This window comes from Dipodomys spectabilis, unplaced genomic scaffold (genome assembly GCF_019054845.1).
Source record: "Dipodomys spectabilis isolate Male_0828 unplaced genomic scaffold, ASM1905484v1 ptg000051l, whole genome shotgun sequence".
In the NCBI taxonomy this organism is placed as follows: Eukaryota; Metazoa; Chordata; class Mammalia; order Rodentia; family Heteromyidae; genus Dipodomys; species Dipodomys spectabilis.
The window spans coordinates 11,846,635-11,872,743 of NW_024870728.1; the positions used below are offsets into that span (position 1 = coordinate 11,846,635).

General features: G+C 49.6%; 1 protein-coding gene across 1 annotated transcript; it reads left to right on the forward strand.

Annotated features, from left to right (window-relative positions):
• Positions 1-8,347: 8,347 nt before the first annotated feature.
• On the forward strand, positions 8,348-14,864 carry Ihh (Indian hedgehog signaling molecule). Its single transcript, XM_042679105.1, has 3 exons — positions 8,348-9,181; positions 11,545-11,806; positions 13,397-14,864. The coding sequence occupies exons 1-3, from the start codon at positions 8,867-8,869 to the stop codon at positions 14,053-14,055; spliced, it is 1,236 nt and encodes a 411-aa protein (XP_042535039.1). The 5' UTR covers positions 8,348-8,866; the 3' UTR covers positions 14,056-14,864.
• Positions 14,865-26,109: the final 11,245 nt, after the last annotated feature.

Here is a 26,109-nt window from a genome sequence, read left to right on the forward strand (position 1 = left end):
CAGGACTGGCAGAAAAAAAGGGGGGGGGCAAAATAGCTTCATGGCTAACGGAAACGGCTAGAGAAGCTGGTGCCAGAGCAATGTAAAAATGATGGAATGCATGGCAACTTTTAAACAATGTGGACAATTATGGAAGAAGTCAATGGGAAGAAAGCCCTGTGCACAAGCTGTAAGGAATAGCTTTCATTTCTGAGCAGGAAGGCAGGATGTAAGAAGACAAATGGTTGGTTGGACCTCATGTTGTTCATAGATTTGAATTACAAATGGGAAAATCCACCAGGAAAAAATTCCAGACCAGTACAAAGGAATTCAAAGCAATAGGTTTACTGGCAAGTTGAGAATAAACAACAACAATGAACAAACAAAACAGGAGTGCTGAACCGTGTGTTAAGTCATGTATTTCTTGAGTGTTTACTAACATCCACCAACAGGGGCATTGTGCTACTTGCTGTACGGCCCCAAAGGCATACTCACTGCTTCTGACAAACCTACAAATTAAAGTTATTATTGAAAGGATAGATTGTTCCTCCAATTTTTTCAAAGTGCATGAAATAGCGAGACTACGATGATAGCCCCTTTATTTTCTTTCTTTCCTTCCTTCCTTTTCCATCCTTCTTTCCTTCTTTCCTTCCTTCCTTCCTCCCCCCAACTCCCTCTCTGTTATTTAAATTACATGCCTGTAATCCTATCTACTGAGGAGGTGAAGGCCAGAGGATTGGGAGTTCCAGACCATCCCAGGGAAAGTTGGTGACTATCTAAAACACAAAATACAAACAAAAAGACCAAGGGCATGTCTCAAGTGGTAAGAGCACATGGCATGTATGAAGCCTTATTATCCTAGTAGTCTTAAAAATATAATAAATATAAAATCAAATTTCAAAAAGAATTCTACATATACTTACTGTTTTGTGCCTACTCCTACCGAACAAAGTTGTGCTCACTCAGATTTACATGTCAGTACTGAAATCCCTTTAAAGAGTAAATCATTTTCCACTCTGAGCTTCCTACAAATGGAAAACTACCCTTCTAGTGAGAAATTAGAAAGTCAAGCTCACCACCCTCGCCCCTCGCTCTCCCTTAGCTTTGTCTTCTTCAGTCACAATGATCTCTGCTCTGTCTCTAACGTGCCAGGCATGTCAGAGGCCTTGCTCTACAGTGTTCCATTTGCTTAGAATGTTCTTTCCCTAGATGTCCACTCAAGTGAAACCTTCCCTTCTTCTAGGTCTTTGCTGAAACTGCCCCTTCTCAATGAGCTCTACAATGACCACTCTACTTACTGGGCAAGCTGCCTGCTGACCTTTCCCTCCCCCCACAAGCTGGCTGACTGAGTATTAAAAGAATAGTAGCGCCCCCCCCCCCTTACTGAACATTCACTGAAATAGTATTTTCCAAGATTTTCTCTTAAGCAAATAATTTCTTCCCAAATAGAAACACTGAGTGGAACTAAAGCTCATGAGAAGGTCCATATATGGAAATACATTTTTATGTATGTCTTTCTGTCCATCTATAAGGTAAGAGTTTCCCACTGTCTTTCCCCTCTGACTTTTTTGAGGGGCAAACACTCTCTTTGTAACTAGTTCTGTTGGCTTTCTTTACCTTTTCAAAGTCATCAAAGCAAGGTCTGTAATGCCAGAGTCTCTCTGAAGTGCCTTGTAATGAGCTTATTGTTTGACCAAAGGTAACTTGACATTCCCATTTCTAATCAATAGCTAGCTTTCAAAGCATTGTTAGTTTTGAGTGGCTCTAATTGGATCTCTAAATGTGTTCTGGACTGATGTGAGAGTTGAAAGACACGCATGCTTCCATATGGGCCAAATTTGGTGGAATTGCACTACTCTCCAGAAAAAAAATCAACAATAGAAGTCAGAGTGATCCCAACCAGTTGGTCAGAGTGTGAGAGCTTGAAAGCCCAAGTAGGTGACAACTTTTAAAAGGGAAAAACAGTTCTTTAGATTTCACAGAGAGAATGACTGACTTGAACGGAGGTCAGCAAGCCAGCATGCTTGCCCTAGGAGTCACTCCAAGAACCCATTGTGGAGCCAGGCGGGCCTAGATTCCGGCTCCCCCTCCCTGGTGCCCAAGTCCTGAGCCTTGCACCATCTCACAACTGTTTTCCTCATTTGTAAAAATTAAGACAATGGTGTGAACTTTGTAAGACTTTTGTGAAGGTTTATGAGATGGTGTTGGGTTCCTCCCCACCCCTTATTTTTTTGTCAGTCATAAGGGCTTGAATTCAGGGGCTGGGCCCTGGCCCTGAGCTCTTTTTGTTCAAGGCTAACACTCTACCACTTTGAACCACAGCTCCATTTCCATTTTTCTGGTGGTTAATTGGAGATAAGAGTCTCATGGAGGGGCTGGGAAGGTGGCTCAGTGGTAGAGCACTTGCCTTGCATGCATGAGACCCTGGGTTCGATTCCTCAGCACCACATAAACAAAAAGAAAAAAGCCGGAAGTGGCGCTGTGGCTCAAGTGGTAGAGCGCTAGCCTTGAGCTGAAGAGCTGAGGGACAGCGCCCAGGCCCAGAGTTCAGGCCCCATGACCGGACCAAAAAAAAAGAGTCTCATGGACTTTCCTGCCTGGGCTGGTTTTGAACCATGATCCTCAGACCTCAGCCTCCTGAGTAGCTAGGATTACAGATGTGAACCACCAGCACCTGGCTAGGTCCCCTCTTTATTAGGTCCTCCCTCTTGGGTCTTCATCATTGCTAGAGTTGTCATCTTTATTTGGGCCACACCCACTTCTGAGGATCCTCTTCCTTCTTTGCAGTCTTTTCCTCCTTCAAAAAATGAATTAAAGAGCTGGGAAGGAGGCTCAGCGGTAGAGTGCGTGCCTTGTATGCACATGTTCAACTCCTCAGCCCCACATAAGCAGAAAAGGCCAGGAGTGGCACTGTGACTCAAGTGGTAGAGCACTAACCTTGAGCTGAAGAGCTCAGTGACAGTGCCTAGGCCCAGAGATTCGGCTCCACGACTGACAAAAATAAAAATGAGTCAAGCCAGGTGCCAGTAGCTCACACCTGTAATGCTAGCTACTCAGGAAGCTGAGACCTGAGAATTGCAGTTCGAAGGCAGCACAAGCAGAAAAGTCCCCGTGAGACCCTTATCTCCAATTAACCACTTAATAACCGAAGGTGGTACTGTGGCTCAAGTGGGTAAGGAGCTAGCCTTGAGCACAGAGAGGCTCAGGGACGGCACCCAGGACATGAGTTCAAGCCCCACAAACAACAACAACAAAAAAGATTCAAGCCCAGTTGTGGTGGTTCATGCTTGTAATCTTAGCTACTCAGGAGGTTGAGATCTAAGAATCACAGTTCAAAGACAGCCCAAGTAGGAATCTATGAGACTTTTATCTCCAATTAGCCAGCAAAAAGCTGGAAATAGAGATGTGGCTTAAGTGGTAGAGTACCAACTTTGAGTGAAAAAGCTAAGGGATAGCACCCAGGTCCTGAGTTCAAGCCCCAGTACTGGCACATAAAATAATATTTCAGGACTCAAGTAGTAGAATACCTACTGATTTTGTCTAAAAAGTTGCTAACATTGGGCTAATTGTTTCTTAATTCCATATCTTTCTGGGTTAAATTCATCTTATCTATTAACCTATCTAGTTTATAACACACTCTTGTATACTCATTTATGAGTGGCATTTGTGACTTTGTAATTGCCTTTTATTGTAATGATTTATCTGGAAAGTTAAATAGTAAATTCCTTGAGGACAATAACCATATCTTCTACTTTGCTGTTTGCCTTTGCTTTCCCCCTGTGGCTGTTATGGTACTGTGTCAAGGCTGATGCTCCTGAACAGCAGCCTGCAGGGACTCCTAATCACCACTGTTGTGTGGGAACGCACCCCTGAGACTCTGGTGTATTTCCCTCCGACAGGCAATAGAAACCAGAGTGAGTGAACCCAGCAGAGGATAATTTTACACACTTATACTTGACCACCCTCTGAACAACTCTACCTTGGTTTTTGTTTTCTTCTTTCTCACATGCTTTTCTTTTTTCTTTTTTCAAAGATAGGTTGTCCCACTGAGGGACAGCACCCAGGCCCAGAGTTCAAGCCCCACAAAAAAACAGATAGGGTCTCCCTGTGTATCTCAGGCTGACCTGGAACTTGTCATCCTCCTGCCTCAGCTTCCCAAGTGCTGGGATAGCAAGAGTGTACCACTGTGCTTGGCATTTGGCATTATTCCCTCTCTCTTTCCCTCCCCTCTCGTTAAGGTACTGGGGCTTGCACTCGGGGCTTTGTACTTGCCGGCAGGTGCTATACTACTTGGGTTATACCTCCAGCCATTTTTCCTCTGGTTATTTTCTTATTTTTTTTTGCTGGTATCAGAGTTTTCACTCAGGGCCTCATACATGCTAGCTTGTGCCCCTCCACTTGAGCCTTGCCTCCAGCCTGACTTTTGGAGATGGCTCCTCACTGACTCTTCTGCCTGCGGTAGCCCCCAATGATCATTCTCTGGATCTCAGCCTCTCTAGTAGCCATGATGATAGACATGAGCCACCAGCACCTGGCTTGCTCACTTCATCTCTTTGTTGGGGCTTTATTCTGTAGTTGTGATGACAGGCACCCAACACCACACACAGTTTTGTTTTTTTTTTTCTATTGAGATAGTCTCTCAAACGTTTTGCCTGGACCCACCAGGAACTCCCATCTGTCCTGTCAAATGACAGGTGCAGGCCATTGCACCCAGCTATTGGTTGGAATGGAATCTTTTGCCCAAGCTGGCCATGAACAGTGATCCTCTTGATCTTTGCTTCCTGAGTAGCTAAGATCACAGGTGTAGACCACTGGCACCCAGTGCATTATTCTCATTTTATAGATGCAAAAACAAACAAAAAAACCAACATTCAGAGTAATCACACAGGTAGAAAGTAGCCAAGAAAGAGTTCAGATATGCATCTGCCACCTCCAGGTCTAGAGCTCTTTCCACCTGGTCAGGACTGTTGTGCTTTGAATCACTGGAGGATAGTTGACTAACTGCAGTCCTGAAATTTGCCTGATTGTGCCTCAATTTTGGGCTTGAAGCTATAGTGATCTGGTCAAGAGGCAGAATTAGGAGAAGAAGAGTAGCTGAGTATAGAGGTTTAAGTCTAGGTAGTTCATATGTGTGGGGAATATATATTGCACATTTATAATTATACATATAAACATATGTTCTATAAGTACACTATATTTGTATTGTACTGTTAAATTCAGATTGACTACAAATACTAACATAAAGGAGGCTAGGGATATAACTCAGTAATAGAGTGCTTCTTAGAATGTGTGAGGCCCTGGGTTCAATTGCCACAAAAAGAAGTTAAAAAAAGGAAAATATTAACATAAAACATAAGAATCTATTAAGCAGGTGCTCTTGTACTTTCCTCCTTTTCAACTCATTTTTTCTAACTTTGTCTTTTATAGACAAAAATTAATTATACTATCCACAGCAATACAGTTTTCTTCTTTTCAAATTAGAACTGATTGTTGAGTAGAAGACAGGTAAGGGTGAGGAAAGAAAGTGAGTTTGCCAATAGGTCTAGGTCTCAGGTTTGAGGCAATAAGGGCACCTTGTCACTCTGTCATTGCCACTTACTGCTAAAGATGAGGTCAAGAGCTGTTCCAGACCATTGGAGCTTCCATGCAGCAAAGCACTGCTTAGTTCTCCAATGTGACTACTGGCAGAGCTTGGCAGTGATCTGGGCGGGTGGGGGTGAGGGGGCATCTAGATTTGTTTAATAAGTCTAAGAGACTGACCCCGGTTCAAAAGCCACCCTACATCAAAGAACATAGGCAATCAAGAAATGTCCCAGGCTTGGACTGAGAGAGATGCTACTACAGAAATCATGATTTTTTTTAAAGCTCCTTATCCTGTTGTCTCCTTCACAGATCTACTTTTGTGGCTCAGATCTTGAAGCCTGGTTGTCCAATGAGTATAGTTTTGGAGTACAAAAGCTCTGGGTTCAAATTTTAGGTATGGTCTAAAATCACTGCAGGCAACTTATTTTATCTCTAGAGCTTTGAGTTGTAGATTTGTTAAAATTAGAAGTCTAATTGCCAGGGATGGGGGTCAGGGGTATAGCTCAGTGCTAGAGCTTAATGTATGTGTTTAGGCCCTGGGTTCAATCCTTGGCATGCGCGTGTACGCACATACATACACAGTGCACAGTGATACAGAGGACTGTGGAGATTCTACTAATTAGATAAATCATCTAACAAAGAGCAAAGATTTAGTTCTTGTAAACCTTTATCATGGGTCTCCTCCAATGCACACCTGATTACTGCTAAGTGGTGAGCCTGGGAGAGTGAAGCCCAAGCTCCATAAATATATCTGATGCCAGCTGCATCCACACCTTATAATTCTTTTTTAACATTGATCATATCTTTACAGACATATTTGATAGGATAAGAATCATGTTCAAGGGAGGAAAGATGGCAGAACAAACAGCAAAGCTAATAGATGGATATACATTAGAACCTTGGAGAGAGAATCTTAAGGAAATGAACTTTCACTTGGAGAAAGGGAGATTCAAAATGAATTTTAAAACTATGTATATGAGATACTAAGCAGGACATTTGCCCTAACCCTTTAGACCACAAAAAAAAAAAAGAGAAGAAAACAGTTGCATTTATTATTACAGAGGGAGGGAGGAAGAATATTGGATTTAAGGACAAAGTTCTTTAAAATATTATTATTAAAAACTGGTGTTGTCAACTGCAGAAGACTAAGAGTTTTCTTGTGGGATTCTATTGAACAGTTTGCTTTCAAAGGTGTTGACCTGCTAAGTAGTTTCCCCCAGATATCTGAGGGAGGGAGTAGGGAGCAGAAGAAATGAAGAATAGTGTTTTGATGATTTTTGAACTCTGGAAAATAGTTGAAGCTCTTGGAAAGAGTTCAAGTAGCAAAAAATAAAATAAAAATTCAAATAGCATTCATCTTCTGAATTTCCTTCTGTGGGCCTCAGTTTCCTTTTCTGTAATATCACATGTTTGGATTCAGCTCTTTTTTGAGTCTCTTCCAATTCTGAAAATGTGTTCACAAAATGGATCCTGAGAATGTTAATAAGTCTATGAAAAGCTACATCTGCTCACCAGCCAGACTGTGATAAATGAGACCTGTGCAGAGAAAGGTGTTGAAGTCCTTGTTTAGGTGAGGGTTGGGGCCAGGTAACCCTGTGGGTTTGAACCCCTATTCCTCCGCCAGTAGATTAGCTATTTCACTGAACTTCAATATCCCACTCGTATTGGGGATAATAGTAGTCCATTTAGCTGTTGTGAGTTTAGGTTAAGTAATACAAGCACAACACAGAATAATTATCCTTAATAGCTTCTGGAAGTCAGGGACAGAGGGACCAACAAGATGTATTAATATTGGAAAAACAAGAATTTTAAAGGGGCTTACTTCTTAGGTTTTTATGTCTGTCTTTATTGAATTTGTAGGTATGTTGCTACAAAACCAGATCGTTTGCTGTTGTGGTGCTGATGGCTTTTGCCTTTATCACATTTGTCTCCCTCTTGTTTTGACAATATGCATCTCCACTCATTCCATGGTGCTGAATGCCCTGTTAAAATACCTGGTCTATGTCCACTTCTCTAGAGACCTGTACATGGTCTCTGTCCTTTTTTATTTATTAAAGGAGAACTACGAGAGTGATCATTTCACAGGGTTGGTACGTGTGTGGCTTTGGGTCCTTAAGCCATTTCTTGGCAAGTCCCAATGGGTAGTCTGGGCTCCTGGGAATCCTAGAGATGTCCCCATTTTTAGCTGCTCTTCTCGTCTTGGGCTCTCCGGGTCCACCTTCGTCCTAGGAAACCCCTCTCTGGCTCTTCAAGAAAGCAAAAAAGCGGCACTGTCCACTCTCAGTCTCATCCCCGACAAGCCGAGGGGTGTTCACCGGCTGGATTCAGAACCAAGCTGAGGGAAGGGCGCGTGGCCTGGGCCAGGGTGGAGCAGCAGGTTATGCGCGCCTCTGGCCTTGGGGTTTGCTTCCCCGCAGGGGACACCGTAGGCGGCCGTGCGGTCCGTCCACTGCCGCCGCCCCCCCCCCCGCCCCTCGTGTCCGGCCGCGCAGTGGGTTGCGGTCTCCGTGGGGGTGGGTGGCAGCGCCTGTCCTCGAGGTTTGCGCCTGGTGGGGCTCTCCGGAGCTGCGAGGAGCCCAGAGGCGAGGCCAGGGCGGGGTGGGGCGCGTCCGGGCGGGGAGGACAAACTCAGGCCGTGCAGGGGGCGCGGAGGGCAGCGGGCAGGCTGGCGCGAGGCGCAGGAGCGCGCGGGCCGAGGGCTGGCTAGTGTCGGGGCCGCCCGCCCGCCCGAGGGGGAGGAGGCTGCGTCGCCCTCGCTGCAGGTTCGCTGTCGAGCGCAGGAGGCAGGGACATGGGTAGGGTGCGGTCTGCGCGGGGCTGGAGCCCGGATCTCTTCTATTTCCCCTCTCACTAGACCCCAGGCTGCGCCGCAGACGGCAGCAGCTCTCGCTCCGCCCGAGCCGCCTGACCGCCGGGCCGGGGTGCTAACCGCGGGTCCCTCCAGCCCGCCGGCCCGGCCAGCCCAGCCCAGCCCGGCGGCCCGCAGCCCCGCCGCCCGCCGCCCCCCGCCGCCGCCGCGTTGCCAAAACAAACGGGCCGGCCTATTTATTGGCGGCCGGCGAGCCGGGCAGCTCAGAGTCGAGGCGCCGAGGGGGACAGCGCGCCGCCACCAGCCAGGGCCCCGGGCCCCCGCCCCGCACCTGAGTCCTGCCGGCCTTGAGCCGCGCCGCGCCGCCCATGGCGCCCCCGCCTGGAGTCCCCCGGAGCCACCTAGACGCCTGAGCCCCCGCAGCGCTCCCACCCGCCCGCCCGCCCAGCAGCCCACCCGGCGCCCTCGCCCGCCGCTCTCCCGGGCTCCCCGGCCATGTCTCCCGCCTGGCTCCGGCCCCGACTGCGGTTCTGTCTGCTCCTCCTCCTGCTGCTGCTGGTGCCCGCGGCACGGGGCTGCGGGCCGGGCCGGGTGGTGGGCAGCCGCCGGCGGCCGCCGCGCAAACTCGTGCCGCTCGCTTACAAGCAGTTCAGCCCCAACGTGCCGGAGAAGACCCTGGGCGCCAGCGGGCGCTATGAAGGCAAGATCGCGCGCAGCTCGGAGCGCTTCAAGGAGCTCACCCCCAACTACAACCCCGACATCATCTTCAAGGACGAGGAGAACACGGGTGCCGACCGCCTCATGACCCAGGTGAGCGCGATGCGCCCTTCCAGCGCGCTCCCGGAGCATCGTGCCACCTGCCCGGCCCTACCCGCCCCCTGGCACCTTTGGTCGACTGCCTGGCACGCCCCCCTGGCACCTGCCCCTCTGTCCTCTCCAAGCCCGGGTGCCTAATGAAATCAAGACGGGCCGGCCAAGGGTCCTTGTCGGGAGCGTCGGCATCCCCATCTCCATCCGGAGACTAGAGGCGGGGGGGGGGGGGGGAGAGCAGCCCGCTGCCCAGCCTCGCAGCCCAGCACGCTGGCCGCGGCCGCCCTACCCGACAGTGCTGGCAGGTCCGGTCGAACGCGGCACCCAGAGGTCCCTCGATCCGCTTGCCTCCCCCTCCCCGCCCCCCCGAGCCCCCGGGAGCCACGCGGCTCCTCCCGGCCTCACACCCCGCACGGCGGCGCCCTTTTTATTTCATAGCCATTTGGCACTCCAGAAGCGAAGGAGCTCCCCGCACGGTTCCATCGCCGCCGCGCGCGCTCCGCCCGCTGGGCCGCCCGCTCCAGGGGCGGCGTCCGGGCTGGGTCTGGGGTAAAGGAACCGCGGGGAAGAGCGGAGCGAGGAGGCGGAGGTGGCCCAGGGGACCCGCCGGGCGAGCCCACGTGTCTGTCGCGAGAGCTGAGCGGCGCGGCTGCGGTTAAAGGGTGGGGTGCCGGAGCCCTCCTGCTTTGGGACGGAACTCAGGGCATCCCGGGGGCTTGGGAGAGAGGACAGGGAGGTTTGGTTGCTAGCGATAGGGATGGCGAGGGAGTCGAGGAGCTGACTGTAGTTTCTGCGCGTTCCCGGAGTAGGACACCCCCCCCCCCCGCCCTCGCTCCGCTAGAGAGCGGGACGCGAACTTGCTGTCTTGAAATCCGGTGCGCTCTCTTTTCTCTGGGAGCTCTCTGGTCTTCACCCGCTAGCGGGCGACCAGGCTTTCTAAATCCTTTAGGACCAGCAGCGAAACCTCGGCCTTCAGCCTGCGCCCTGGCGCCGGGGCCGGCCGGCCGCTGTCGGGGCCGAAGGTTGGCTGGTGGCCGGGCCGGGCCGGGCGCCGAGGAATGCAGATAAGGATCCGGGCCACAGCCTGGGCAATCATTGACAGCGAGCGCCCGGGCTCTGCACACGAAGGAGGGGGAAGTAGGGGACAGGCGGGAGGGAAGCTCACGGGACGCACATACGTGGGCGCCTAGAAGCTGGGCGACCAGGACCAGGAAGGCGGATGGTTCCCCCCTTCACCCCCTCCCGGGCAGTGAGCGCCCCAAGCCAGGTGGTGCGTGGGGAAGAACCAGCTAGGTTGTAGCTATTGTTGGCTCCTAGAAGGCCGAGTCCAAGGGTCTGTAAGGCCCTGGGTCGGTGATAGTGGGGGTGCATTGAAACGTGGGCTGCCCACACCTGGCGGGCCCCTGCACCTTGGAGTCGGAGGGCTGGTTCCAAGCCCCCTTCTTGTACATAAAAACTCCAGCCCCGAAGCCCCTTATCCCCAGACTACTGTATGGTCCCTTGGACTCTCGACCCCCAAACACCGGGAAGCGACAACCGTCCTTCCCCCAGGACTCGGTTCTGCCCCCACCCCCCCAATTCCTGGAGATCAAAGGCTCCGCTTTCGGGTCTCTTCACAAACTGAGACAAAGCTGAGGTCGCCAACCCAGTATGCATGCAGCTTGCAGAGGAAGCCCTCCCCCTCCGTCCCCCCACGGCCCCCATCAGGCAGGCGGGGCAGTAGCCCACCAGCTTCGAGTTGTCTGCACTTTATTTGCCCCGCGGGTGCGGGAGGGCTTGTCATCAGAAGAGGGAGCAGCCACAGCTCTGTGCCATTCGAGGGATCCAGGCAGGCCTGGGATTCCCCTCCAACACACCCCGCATCCCGGGCTGCCGGGGCGCCTCTGCACCTGCCGTTCCTCCAGGCCGGGCCTTCCCCGGGACCACAGGCTTGAGGCGGCGGTGACACCTACTGGGCGCCTCGGGCCTTGCATGCCTAGCAGGACAGCCTCGGGCGACAGCACGGCCACCCAGAGGGACCGGTAGTTGGGAAAATGTACCCCATCTGTGGAGGGACCAGAGGCTCAGCTAGGGAGAGCTTCCACAGGAGGAAGGGAAGAGGGGCACTCCCGCTACCCGACAACACCGTGAGGGTGCAGTGCCCCCCCCCCCCTGCGCCCTCCAGATTTGTGGTGCCACCATGTGGCTCAGTTCCCTGGGCGCGCCTGGCTGCTAGAATAGGAGAGAGCACTTTTGAGCCCCGCTATCCAGAAGGGCAGATAAAGACCCCTCCCTGTGTCGGGGCGGGGGGAGGTGTGAGTCTGGGGCAAGCATCGGCCCCTGGCCGGCTCCTCCCCTCTCACGCGGACACATTCCTCCCCCAGCGCTGCAAGGACCGTCTGAACTCTCTGGCCATCTCCGTCATGAACCAGTGGCCCGGAGTGAAGCTGCGGGTAACCGAAGGCTGGGATGAGGACGGCCACCACTCAGAGGAGTCCTTGCACTATGAAGGCCGCGCGGTAGACATCACCACCTCAGACCGAGACCGCAATAAGTATGGACTGCTGGCGCGCTTGGCAGTGGAGGCTGGCTTCGACTGGGTGTATTACGAGTCCAAGGCCCACGTGCATTGCTCGGTCAAGTCCGGTGAGCCGCTGCCTGGGGGCTGGGCCAGGGGGCGGGGCCGCAGGGAGTGGGCAGGCAGCACAGGGCCTGCCAGGGCCCGGAAGGTGAAGATGCCCAGCAGGGGATGGAGGCAGGGACCCCGGGGAAGAGGATGTACGCGCCACTCTCGCGGGCAGCTCTTGACTGCCTGCTCTTCCCCGGTTTCCTAGTGTCAGGTCACCAGGGAAATAGGGCCTGTCCCACCACCTGGGCGCTGACCTGGCCGTCCAGAGCTTGCCACAGGACATTCATGACAAAGCAGGCTGGACAGATGAAGGAAGCCAGGCTGGCAGGCAACCTCTCCCCTTTCCAGACCCCTGGCAGAACAAAACACAATGGGGCCAGAGTGTGCTCAGACACCAGTATGCCTGATCAAGAGGGCAGAGGTTCACACAGCTGCAGGTCAGGTCTCCTGTAGGGGCGCAGGCGTCCCCCACCTCTCCCCTAGAGCACCGAAGCTGGACCTTTTGGGGCAAAGCCAGTCACCAGAGCCAAAATAAACAGAGTGGACTCAATAAAGTGGATTTTGCCAAATTGGCAGCCTTGTTGATCAGAATTGGCCGGCACTGGAGCCTTGCCTCTCTCCCACAAGTCATACCAGTATCCTCGTCGCCTACACTGAATCTTGTTCATGGATGCTTCACATGATTTCTTGTGCAGTCACCAGTCTGGCCCCTTCTGGCTTCAGGTTCAATCCTCTGTACAGCTACATGTAGTACTGCAGTGACAGACCCGGCACACGGAGCCCTGGCCTCCTTTTGCTGTAGTCCCAATCCTACCTGAGCTCATAGTGATAATTCCACAAACCCTCAGCCACAGGCCGACCCTTCTGTTCTGCACCTTCTCTGCTGCGTACTTTTGTCACATCCACACCCTTCCAACACTTGCCCAGGGCCAGCTCCCCCAACGGCCACTTGCATTCATACTGATCACCAAACCATCCTACCTGCTGATGTCACTGTGTCCTGTCCCCCCACAAGGAACCAGCACATGAATCAAACATGATAACTTTGACCTTGCCTTTAATCCACTTCTGACTACTCACGCAGCTATCTGCTTCAGGAGTCTGGGTCAGTCTCATGGAGCGGTCTTCCTCTCCCTTCCGTACACTCATACGGCCCTCTCTGTCACAGATCTTGGGGTGTCAGTCTGGAATGGCAATTTTTTTTTGAAAACATCTGAGCAAAGTGTGAAGACAGCCCATCTGGACCCCAGAGAAACTAAGATTCCCTACTCCACAAGGCTAGGATCACAAATAACAGCTCAGCTGATCCCTGGTCTCTGACTACATCCCAGTATTGCCGGGATGCAAGAGATGAGTTATCACCTAACCTTTAGGAGACCCTTTCTTCTCACCCACGGGAGCCCCAGTGTGCGCCTCTCATTGGCAAAGGGTTGAGTTAGGGCGAAGGGTAGACAATCACAATGTGACTGGGAGTGGGTTCAAGCTTGCAGGGGTTGGAATATTTTAATAGGGGATCTCTGGGAGCAAGAGGAGCTCTGACTGGGTTGGGAGGGCTTGGGAATCCAGGCCCCTCAGCAGTAACAGCTTCATGTCCCTTCTTCCCACAGAGCACTCTGCTGCTGCCAAGACAGGGGGCTGCTTCCCCGCTGGAGCCCACGTGCGCCTCGAGAGTGGGGCGCGTGTTGCCCTTTCAGCTGTGAGGCCAGGAGACCGGGTGCTGGCCATGGGGGAGGATGGGAACCCCACATTCAGTGACGTGCTCATTTTCTTGGACCGTGAGCCAGACAGGTTGAGAACTTTCCAGGTCATCGAGACCCAGAATCCTCCACGCCGTCTAGCGCTTACACCAGCCCACCTGCTCTTCACTGCTGACAATCACACAGAATCGGCAGCCCACTTCCGAGCTACATTTGCCAGCCATGTGCAACCTGGCCAGTATGTGCTGGTGGCAGGGATACCAGGCCTGCAGCCTGCCCGAGTGGCCTCTGTTTCTACACATGTGGCCCTTGGGGCTTATGCTCCGCTCACAAGGCATGGAACACTGGTGGTGGAGGATGTGGTGGCTTCTTGCTTTGCAGCTGTAGCTGACCACCACCTGGCTCAGTGGGCCTTCTGGCCCCTGCGACTCTTTCCCAGCATGGCATGGGGCAACTGGGTCCCGGTTGAGGGTGTGCACTGGTATCCTCAGCTGCTCTACCGCCTGGGGCGTCTGTTGCTAGAAGAGGGTAGTTTCCACCCACTGGGCATCTCTGGGACAGGGAGCTGAAAGGACCCCACCACTGCCTTCCTGGAACTGCTGTGCTGGATCCAAAGGCCTCCCAACAGGATCCCTGGAAGGGATCTGAGCCTCATGAGGACGCTGGTCCCAGCTTCTCCTCTGGAGTGGGGAGATGCACCATTGAGACTTGACTGGGCTCCTGTCCCCTACTCTCATCTTGGTGTAGTGATAGAGCTGCAAGCTGAGCTGTCACAAGGATGGTGGGCTTTCCTTTCCTAGAGACCTGAGACCAGCCTGCCATTGCTACTATTTTACACCCTGCCTCTCGCCATGAGGAGGGTCCATTCCATGTCTTTGGACCTCTTAATCCAGTCTTTCATGGGGCCTGGGTTTCTGACTTTACTGTTGGTAACAGACCACAGTATGAAAAGATTCTGCCCGTCGGTGGGCTTGCACCTCAGTTGATGCTGCTAGATTCCCTGGGAGCCAGCAGGGAGCTGGCTGGACTCATTGCTGCCCAGACTCCAGAAGGCCACAGCCAGCCCGTCCATCCTGAGGCCTGACCTGCCCCGCTGACCACACTCCTCCAGACCCACCCTGAGATTTTTTGCTGTCAGGGGGCAGAGTTCTCTGCCCTGGCAATGTGACCATAGTACCTGGGACTGTGAGGGAGGGGCCTGAATGTCCTCGCTATCCCTGCCCAGGCTAGGCTCCCTTTTCTGCTGACCCATGACCCCCACCCCCTCCTCCGGTCAGTCTTCCCCACCTTATTTATTGGCATGGAGGGGGAAGCTCATGGGAGAATTTTGGGAATGTTTTGGTCTTCCTTTTGTAATAAAATTATTTAAGTTGTTAGAGTTATGGAGTCCGGAATGCTGAGTGGGGTCAGTACACAGAGTTTGGAGTCACAGAAAGCTCTCTGTAGGAGTTTGGTTCCTGGCTTGGTGCCTTCTTCCAAGGACAAAGTTTTGGAGTTCCCATCCTCTATGTAGGCCCTGTCTCACCCAACAACTCTGCAAAGTCCCAAAGCCTGGGCCAGGCAGAGCCTTTGTACACAGACCCCAAAGTGTGTCCTAAATATGGCTGGACCAGAGAGAAAATTGAGTGACTAATCCAGGGTCATTTCTTGCATCTAGAACCATATCGTTGTGCCCTGCTTAAGGTGGTCTTCCTGCTTATTCCAGCCATTCTCAAGGCCTGGTTTTAGACTCTTTGCTATTGGTGGTGATCATGTGGTTTGAGAAGATTCTGTGAAATTCACAGTTGTGAATTCTGACTTCTTGGACAAGCTAGAGTACCTTAAGCTAGCAGTTGTCAAACTTCATAATTCCTAGCTACTCAGGAGGCTGAGATCTGAGGATTGTGGTTCAAAGTCAGCCCTGCCAGGAAAGTCCGGGAGACTCCTATCTCCAATAAACCACTAGAAAACCGGAAGTGGCGCTATGGCTCAAGCAGTAGAGTGCTCACCTTGAGCTGAAGAGCTGAGGGTTAGCGCCCAAGCCCAGAGTTCAAGCCCCACAACCGACAAAACAAACAAACAAACAACAAAAAAACTCATAATTACCTGGGCAGCTTCTTTAAAAGACATTTCTAACTACAGTTCCAGAATTCCACCTTAATAAATCCAGTGTAAGACCCAGACACTTATTTTTGCAAGTACCTAAATATAGCAAGATGGCCTATGAACCACATATGTTAGCTTTTCATGTGCTCTGTGCTGTCAGTGACTTTGTCACAGGGGCTATACGAGTACCATGAAGTGGCTGGAAACTAGACTTTCTGAAGGCGAGGATGCTACATCTAAGGCAAAGAGTTTGCCTGGCAGGCTAGAGGAAAGAAAACACATGGGAAGTCAAAGGTTTGCAGGCCTGGGTGAGCTAGGGGCTCACGATCAGGCCAGCACTTCAAAACCATGAGGAAGCATGTGGTTTGGCAAAAGCTGAAGTGAGAAGTAACAGGAGTCTAGTGGCAGAGCCTGGGTTCCTCCAACAAATTTGGCCTAATCCCCTGGGCCTGGGGAGCACCTGGAGGGTTTGAAGGTGGGAAGGCTCATGACCAGATGGGTTTTGAAACTTCTCTGCATACAATATGGAGGATGGACTAGAGTGGGGCAGGGGTGGGGGAATGGGGAGGCAGGAAACCCTTAACTGAGGAGAGAAGTAGGTGACCTGGATTGGGGAAGTGGCCATGGGGTCAGAAACAATTGTAGAAAATGAAGTAACAGAATGACTACAATGAAAGACAGGGTTGGATAAGTAGTAGGGGACGAGGAAGGGACCTAGGTCAATTTGGGGGTTTTGAACATAAGCCCCAACTCTCATTCCCAGTAACCTTTGTCCTTGGCCCTTTGGCCTCAGTGGCTGTACCTGCAATGATGATTCCAAGGGCTTTCCCATTTAGATATTCTATGTCCGTGTTGCTGAAGGCAGCTCCGCTTGGGTTCCAGGGACCTTGTAGGTTCCTACTTTCTTTGCCTGTGCACCATCCCCCAACTCCCACTAGGATCTTAGCCCATTTACTCCTGTAAAGACAGAATATTATAGATTGGATATTTTATAAACAAAAGACATTTATTTCTCACATTTTGCGATCTGAGCACTAGTATCAAGGTGTCAGGACCTGTTGAGAGCCTTTGTATTGCATGGTCCTAGGGTCTGAGAGCTTGTGAGAGAATAGTAAGGGGCCCAACACATTCTTTTCATTAGGAACAATCACTGATAACCAATCCACTCCCATGAAGTCAGCATTAATCCTTGCATGCAGGAAGAGCCCTCTTGATCTCATCATCGAGTCACCTGCTGCACGTCCCACCTCTCAATACTACTCATTTGGGGATTATAGTTCTGAGCTAGGAACAGTCAAACCTTAACACCTTCCCACTGGCACTGAGAAGTTTAAGGAGGAAGAAACTCAGAGTAGCCCCTGTAGCCCAGTCAAGGAAAAGTGCAAGACCTATGCTTAAGCCCACAGGTTCTGGACATGTCACCATGTCACTTGGAGCATTGGGGCCCAGGAGATAAAGTAGAGGAACTTCCTAGCTATGAGGTCCCTGGAGCTGCAGACAGACTTCAACATGGGGGTGCAGCATACTTAGGCTCCTCTGCCTATTTGTGCTGGAGCCCCTCTGCAGGTACCCACCACAAGTTGTCCTTGCAGCCTCCTCTATCTTGTTGGAAAGCACCGACTGTACTGGGAGTGAGTGACTCTCTGGGAGCTATATGGGCCTGTATCTTTCTACCCCAATGCACACACATGCTACACACTACACACAGACAAACACAGACACACACACACCATTTGATAGTGAGCAACCCCATATTGCAGCTCAAGGCAAGCACTCTACCACTTGAGACACAGCACCACTTCTGGTTTTCTGAGTGGTTTATTGGAGATAAGAGTCTCATGGACCTTCCTGCCCAGGCTGGCTTTGAACCATGATGGTAACATCTGGAGGCCTCTTGGAGAGAAAGGAAGGTAAGTGCCTTTCACTGAAAAACTTAGGGCAAGGCTTTCAAGCCTCTGAGTTACTTTGGTAAGGGTAGGTAAATGAAGCATTAGGAGTTGATGCATGGAGCAGAGGTTCAGGGCAAACTCAGGGACTGGTGGTGCTGTTGGGGTTAAAAGTGCCTGAAGGACTTGAGGGTGTGAATGTACCCCCATGGTAAGGGAAGAGCCAAGAACCTGGTGTGAAGTGCCTCAAGCAGCTTTTCAGAGAGATCAGACTCCAGCAAGTGAGACCTTTGAGGGAGAGTGCAAGCCATGCTACCCACCTGGGAGGGTGCCCCTAACAGGCTAAACCTGCCTGGCAGCAGTGGCTTCCCCACCCTATACCCTCTGGCCTCTGAGTGGCTGAACCTTCTGAGGCTTAGTCCCATGTCCCACACCCTAGCCTGCTTCTCAAAGCTTCTTTGTTCCACAGACTAAAGCTGGCCAGCCCGGATCTGATAAGGCCTCTTTGGGTAGATATCAGCTTGGCCCTGCGTACTACACCCAGCTGCCTCTCACGCACCTGTCTACCTTTGCTGGGTATAGACACAGGGGGCCTTTCTGTTCAAATGGCGGCAGGTTTGATCTCTGGACTAATCCCTCTCGGCAGCCTATTTAAGGCTCTTCTCATCTCATGGAGCAGCAGAAAAAAGTTATTAAGTCTGTTTCAGAGATGAATAAATTAAAACTCCCAAGACAGAAACTGCCTTGCTTGTGACCATTTCTTCCATACCCAGAGACTCCTACTATGAGCTGAATGTGTAAGGTTATGCTATTTACATCTTCACTTTTAGTCCTACAAGCCTGGGAAGTGAGGGTGTTCTTCATTCCTCCTTCACACAGGAAGGAACTAAGGCCCAGAGAGGTGTGCTTTTTCCCCAACATCAAATGATAACAAACTCTAGATCAGACCTAGGTCCCCTACAGCAGCAAACCAGTGCAGTAGGAAGTGACAAGTTCTCATACCAGGGGAATTGGAAGAAAACATTCCCAGCCTAAATCTAAAGGAGTTAATGGGGCCAGGAGTAGCCAGAACAAGGTTAGAGAGGTGAACCAGGAAATGTCATTTCTAGGTACCGTGAAGGACACAAGGCAGGGAATATAGTGTTTAAAATATGTTGGCAAAGCCACACGCTGGTGGCTCATACCTGTAATCCTTGCTACTTAGCAGGTCTAGATCTGAGAATTGTGGTTCAAAGCCAGCCCAGGCAGGAAAACCAGTAAGACTCTTATCTCCAACTAACCAGCAGAAAGCCAGAATAGAGCTGTGGCTCAAATGGTAGTATGCCTGACTGGAGAGAAAGCTAAGGGAGCTAAGGGAGAGTGCTTAGGCCTTAAGTTCAAGCCCCAGTACCAGTATACACACATACACACACACACACACACACACACACACACACACACACACACACACACAGAAATTTTCATGCAGTTTCTGTTAGATTCTACTCTGAGACAGAACTTGCCTATAGATAGGTGGTCTGGTACCTGTTCGGGTTCAACTCCTAGACAACAGGCAGCAGCAATTATCATCGCCGAAGTTTACCACCTGAGACTCAGCCTAGAAGCGCCTTTAGCTGGCTGTAGTCCTGATCACATCTGCTTATAACTGTGTAAGAGACACTAGGCTAGAACTGTCAAGCTTGAAATTTCTGACCCATAAAATCATAAGCAAAATTAAATGGTTGTTTGGTAACCTGACATTTTGGAGTCACTTTTTTTGCCAGTCATGGGGCTTGAACTCAGGGCCTGGGCACTGTCTCTGAGCTTTTTTTCCCCACAAGGCTAGCACTCTACCACCTGAGCCACAGCACCACTTGCAGCGTTTTCTGTTTATGCGGTACTGAGGAATTGAACCTGGGACTTGATGCCTGTTAGGCAAGCATTCTACCCCTGAGCCATTTCCCAGCATGGAGTCACAAGTAACCAGAAAGACCAGACAGGGAATGGGGACTGAGGAATCATCTCTTGAGGTTTTCCAGAGGCTGTTCACACAATTCAGATCCAAAGGCTTTCAGAAATGGATGTTTGGTGGGGCTGGAGGAGGTGTGACACCTTTCAACATCTGGAGAGATGGTATAAGAACACACCAAGAAGGAATAAACTCGGACAGATGGGGATGGAGGCAACACGGAAGACAGAATGAGAACATCTTGCCACACTTAATAGATTGACAAAACGTGCGCTTGCTCTTCTGGCAGGCTCTCCGATGATAAAGTAAACTCCTGAGCAGGCCTTGAGGTGTCTGGAAGGAAGCTCAGGGATGTGGACTAGCAGACAATAAGGAATTATAAGTGGCCAAATGGAAACAAATGCTGTTAGAGATTTTTAAATCCCAAATGTTAAGTTTGAAAAAAGTGCTCCATGCTGGGGCCAGAGCTGGGGAAAAGGTTGGCTATTCTTGAGAGCAGTTGCTGACCACATTGTCCAGAGTGCCCTACAGGCAGAAAATGCAGGACCTCTGCAAGAAGTTCTATGAAGAGGAGCCAGAAAGCACTCTGGTGCCCTAATAAACTCCAGGTGTTTCTGTGTCTGGAAGCTGGATTTAGGAAAAATCAGAGAAAAGCAACCAGATAGTAGAGGCTGAACATGACTTGGGAGTAGTGTATAGGGAAGAAAGGCTAAAGGATAGGGGATGTGTGTGTGTGTGTGTGTGTGTGTGTGTGTGTGTGTGTGTGTGAGAGAGAGAGAGAGAGAGAGAGAGAGAGAGACAGACAGACAGACAGACAGACAGACAGGCAGGCAGGCAGGCAGGCAGGCAGGCAGGCAGGCAGGCAGGCAGGCAGGCAGGCAGGCAGACAGACAAGACAGAGTCAGAGACAGAGACAGAGACAGAGACAGACAGAGACAGAGAGAGTACCAAGGCTTGATCTTAGGGCTTTGGTTTTCTTTCTCACAAATGGAACCCTTCTGCTTGAGCCAAGCTTCTAGTCCCTTGTTTGGTCTGTTAATTGGAGATAGTATTGCAGCGTTTTCTTTCTGGGCTAGCTTGTACTATGAATCTCTGGGTCTCATTTTTTTTGAGTAGCTAGGATTACATGGATGAGTTACTAGCACTCAGCTTGAGTATTGGCTTCTTGGTTTAGGCATCTAAATCCTAAATAAGCAAAAGATGGGCATAACCAGTATCTAACAACAAAATCTAACAACAAGAGATCAATGGCTAAAAAGACCACATTTAAACACCCTTGTATTATTCTTCCTGATATACAAACTTGACACAAGCCACAAAAAATAAGATAAATGTAGATTGAGATATCCTGCAAATAATGCTCTTCAAAAGAGCTTTCCTAGTGGACTAGGAATGTGGTTTAGTGGTAGAGTGCTTGCCCAGCATGCATGAAGCCCTGGGTTTGATTCTTCAGTACCACATAAACAGAAGAAGCTGGAAGTGGTGTTGAGGATCAAGTGGTAGAGCACTAGCCTTGAGCACAGAGAGGCTCAGACATAGAGCCCAGGCCCTGAGTTAAGCCCCAGGACCAGCAAAAACAACAACAACAAACGAGTAATAGTTACGAATGCCAAGGGTTTATGAAATGCCCCAGAGTGAAGGATGCCAAGGAGCCATGATGACTTAATGACAAATGGAAACCCAGGTTATACTGGAAAGAAAAAGGATGTTAGTGTAGCTTCAATTTCTGTGCTTTTGTTAATGTACTAAGGCTTATTTCTCTTTTGTTTTTAGAATCTATATATAGTCCATGCTGGTCTCCAACTCAATATCTAGCTCAAGGTGGGCTCCACATAGCTCAAGCTGGGCTCTTGATCCTCATGCCTCAGCCTCCTGAGTACTGGAATTCCAGGAGTGTGTTAACACGATCATCAGTTTCTTTGTTTGATAAGCATTCTATGATCATATAAGATGTTAGCCAATGGGAAGCTGAGAAAAGTTTGTAAGAACTCTAATGTAAATCTTCTGCACATCTAAAATTAACTTACAAGTTATAAAATATGAAAAAAATCTGATGAAATGTTGTGGGCCAGTCATAGGTGAGCTCCTTTACCATACCTGAGTCCAAGGTGACTTTCACACCCGAAGGGAGGTCCGCTGTTCTGAAAAATGGTCATGTGATGACACCTTTGCTTGAGAAAGAATCCTGGTCAGAAATAGATCAGAAGGGGGATGGAGGAATTAATAGAATGGAAGGTCATAGAATAATGGTATTCTTCATTCATCCTAAACTTAAGAGTGAGCTGGGAAGTATGCTAAGTTCTTTGAGTACTTCCCTTAAAACTTCATAATCTTTGAGGTAGATGGTAAAGTTTTCCTTGTTTTCAGATGAAGAAACAGTGTCTCTGATAATGAAGGATAGAGATTATACAAAGGATTGAGGGGAGGAGGTTGGGATTCAAATCTGGGATTATGGTTCCAGACCTTTCCTAACCACTGTCTTCTCAGGGACACCCTCACTTGATTTATATCTTGGGATATGAAGGTTGGCCTGGATGGGGGAAGAGGTACTAGAAGGCAAAGGAAGGAAGTAGGGGATGGCCTAGCAAGGGATGGGTGGCTGGAGCTGTCCATGGTGCTGGAACATAGAGCTGGAGGGTTGGGAGAAGAGGGAGTTGAGGGAGACAGCAAGGTGGGCTACCATAGAGACCGACCACTGACCAGACCAGAAGAAAATGAGCAGTTAGGTGTGGTCACAAATCCTTTGCCAAAAAGCAGGAACCAAGAAGGGGAGACTTCAAGTTTGAGAGACTTCATGGTGAAATAAATAACAGTGTATACTGCTAGTAATCAGTATAGTACAGCTCTACTGGTTGTTAATATGTAAAAATAACCTTTGTACCACTGGTAAACCATCACTGATAATCCTCCACTGCCATGCTTATTCCCCCAGTCCCCTTCCTGCACACCCAACTCTTCCATGACCTCCAAACTATAAAGTACTAAGGCTTGGCACAATGTGGGCTTCCAAGAGACTCATGTGACTTGAAGGTGATCCTTTCTGATAAGTACATTTTTGTGTCTTACCCGTCATTAAGATAGGCACTATTGGGGCTGGGAGGGTGGCTCAGTGGTAGAGTGCTTGCCTTGCATGCATGAGGCCCTGGGTTCAATTCCTCAGCACCACATATGCAGAAAAAGCCAGAAGTGACGCTGTGGCTCAAGTGGTAGAGTGCTAGCCTTAAGCTTAAGAGCTAAGGGACAACACCCAGGCCCAGAGTTCAAGCGCCATGATTAACAAAAATGTCACTATTCCCAACTGTTCTAATAATTTTACAAGTGAGGAAAGTGTGATTTTTGAGAAGTTTAACAATTTTCCTGACATTGTTAAGCTATTTTGAGGCAGTGGATGGAATAGCCCAGGCTGTTTCAAACTTGCAATCCTTCTGCCTCACCTTCTCTAGTGCTTGAGATTATAGGTGTACGTTACCATACCTAGCTCTGCTTAGCTATTAAAAGTTGGAGCCAGGACTTGAAATTGAGTCTTCTGAGACTAAACTTCATGTTCTTTTCCCTCCATTCCTTTACTATTGGTTTGTGGTAGGAAGAATAAACAGAGAAAAAAAGGTATCTTCTTAGAGAACCTGAGTTTGCATAGAAGAGTTAGAAAACCACATGGTGCTGCTCTGAAAATGGGAACAAATAAAAGGAACGAGAGAAAAAGAAAACCATAGAGTGGTCCCAAGAAGGTTGGATTTCTTTTTTTTTTTTTTTTGTCGGTCATGGGGCTTGAACTCTGGACCTGGTCGCTGTCCCTCAGCTCTTCAAGGCGAGCGCTCTACTGCTTGGGCCACAGCACCACTTCCGGTTTTCTGGTGGTTTATTGGAGATAGGAGTCTCACGGTCTTTCCTGTCCGAGCTGGCTTTGAACCACGATCCTCAGATCTCAGCCTCCTGAGTAGCTAGGATTACAGGCCTGAGCCACCAGTGCCTGGCTTGGATTTCTTTCCTTTGAATTATCTTGTAGTATAACAAACATCTCCAGTCTTGTACCCTGGCAACCCTATTGGGCTTGGTGATAACCCCTGATACTCTCATACCCCTCTATTTTAGCAGGCCTAGAAGACCTTGGCCCACTAGTGCATGATTCTAGATCCATCCCTAATTAGCCCTCTTAGCTGCAGCCTTCTCTCACTCTCCACCCCCCCCATGTTGGGCTGAGAAGACTTTCCCCACTCATATCTGAGGTTAGAAGCTTCTGTGGGAAGGCCTACCTTCTTGCTTCCTTCCTCCAAGAGCATCTTGGATAAAAATCTGATTCTAGAACCAACAAACTACAGCCAGTCTTGGGTCAAGAAAAATGGGAGAGGGCTGAAGCGCTGGAAGCGGGTGACTTGGGAAGCAGACCACCTACAGTGATTCCCCTACCTCTCTCGGGAGTTACGTTCAAGAGACCTGGTGACAGATGAAAATCTACGAAGTAGCAGTGTTAGACTGTCATCCCTTGCCATATCACGGTTCACTTATTGCTACATCATGGATTTTCACCTATTGCAGGGGTCTCTGGAATGCACAAAGATCCCACAATAGGTAAGGAATCACTGTTTGCATATTAAAAAAAAAACCCTGCAATACAGTGAAAGCCACAATAGTGAACCGTTATATAGTGAGGGACTACTGTAGTTCAAATGGAACCTCCACTGTGTGTCTGTGTCTACATGCATGTGTGCGTTTGTTGTATACACATACTCAATCACTCAATCTTTACTCTTCTGAAATGATCCCCAGACTTTGCTGGAGCTCAACTCTATAATCCTAGCTCCTTGACAGGCTGAGATCTGAGGATTGCTGTTCAAAGCTATCCGGACAGGCAGCTCTGAGAAACTCTGATCTCTGATTAACCAACAAAAAGCCTGAAGTAGTGTAGCTCAAATGGTAGAGTGCTAGTCATGAGTAAAAAAGGCCAAGCTGAATAAGAGTATAGGGTTGGGAGTTCAACCCCCAGTATTGACATAAAATAAAAAAGAAGAAATGATTCCCAACAGATGAGCAAACTTAAGTTCAGAGAGATCATATGGCTTTCCCTAAGTCACGCAGCCAGTAAATAGCATCAGAGTTCATCCCAGCCCAGACACCTCTCCATTCCATGGAGAGCGGTGTAGAAGCATGAGGGGAGTTTGAATAGTGTGTGCTTTACTTTTATTTTACTACCTCCTCAGATTATAAGCCAGGAGAGTTTAGGGCTCTATCCCCCCTCCCCATTCTTCCTCTGCATCCTGTTGCTCACCAGTTTCCAGAATCCTCATTCATCTTTGACCTTGAACCAAACAGCACCTTCTGCCATGGTCTTCTTTGGGCCTAGGGAGTGCAGGACCCAGCACTTATAAATATCTCCCATAGGTTCCAGGCTCCTGAAGAGGGAACTTCCAAAGCAAGCCCAGCCTCCACCTGTCCCTCCTCTGACTCAACCCTTAGCCATATCTCTTTCCAGATTATTCACCAACCTGAGCAAAGTCCAATAGGCAGGGATCTCTCTGGGAGTCCCCATGTCAGTGGAGGTCACTAGCTTCACAGCTTCCTGGAAGCTGTTAGACTCTCCTAGAGGACCCTCATGGGGAGCCTGATGGGGAGGATACATCGCCCCAAGTCCAGATTCTACCAAGGAATGAGAAGACAAGAAGTCTGGAGGGCGATTCCACCAGTGAAGAGACATAGGACAGTATGGCTCCTAGCATGAGCTCTTCTTCCTTATCTGAGTTTTCTTTTTTGGGGGGAGGGGGTCCAGTTGTGGGGCCTGAACTCTGGGCCTGGGCACTGTCCCTCAGCTCTTCAGCTCAAGGCTAGCACTCTACCACTTGAGCCACAGCACCACTTCCGGCTTTTTTCTTTTTTCTTTTTTCTTTTTTCTTTTTGCTTATGTGGTGCTGTGGAATCGAACCCTGGAATCGATTCCTGAGTCCCTGCCAAGCCCTGCTCTCAGGGTATATACTATCTCTTCTTGGCCTAAGAATGAAGATTCTTTTCTTTGTGTGTAAGTTCCAGCTGAGTCAGGCTGATATTTCAAGAAGAGCTTGAAGAAAAACAAAAAGGAAATCATTATAGAAACTATAAACAGCATAAAAGTCGTCATGTCCAAAGTACAGGTTTTAGATTCTGAGAATCCCGTTAAAACCAGTGAGATCTCACTGAGTTCCACATTCCTTGATCCCAAGAAAAATCCAGGCTTAATCATGCTAGCATAACTTAGCTGCGCCCTGGGCTTGCCCCTTCCCTCCGGTTCTGCCTGGCTCAGGCCAACTCAGGTCACCCAGTCATCTCAGCCCAGTGTTCCCCCTTCACAAGTCAACCCAAACCCTCCCCAAATCATAGTTTCTTTTCTGGGTTTACCCCTCGTCTTACTAAGCTGTCTCCCCACAAAAACCACACACTAAAAAGGGTTCACGTTTTTAGTTTGTTGTCCTGGGTAGTGGATCACCTATAAACACCCACAAATGAACATTGAGACTTTCATCTTCACCTATCCAAAGAGTCTTCACCAAATGTTTAGATTCTTCCAACACACATGTCAACAAATGAACAAACAAATGAATTTCCTCCAATCTACATTATGAGTAACATTTGTTTTTCTTCTTACAATAATTAACTTTTCCCTTCCTTCAAAATAGTTAATCCACCTGGGTGTTGGGCCAGAAGAAATGCTGGAAGAAAAAGCCAAGGATGTTCTT

Excerpts from the sequence above, each read along its gene's own strand:
- Ihh (XM_042679105.1), top strand. The coding sequence starts at position 8,867 with ATGTCTCCCGCCTGGCTCCGGCCCCGACTGCGGTTCTGTCTGCTCCTC. Across the intron at positions 9,182-11,544 it reads CCGACCGCCTCATGACCCAG|CGCTGCAAGGACCGTCTGAA; the intron begins GTGAGCGCGATG and ends TTCCTCCCCCAG. Across the intron at positions 11,807-13,396 it reads GCATTGCTCGGTCAAGTCCG|AGCACTCTGCTGCTGCCAAG; the intron begins GTGAGCCGCTGC and ends TTCTTCCCACAG.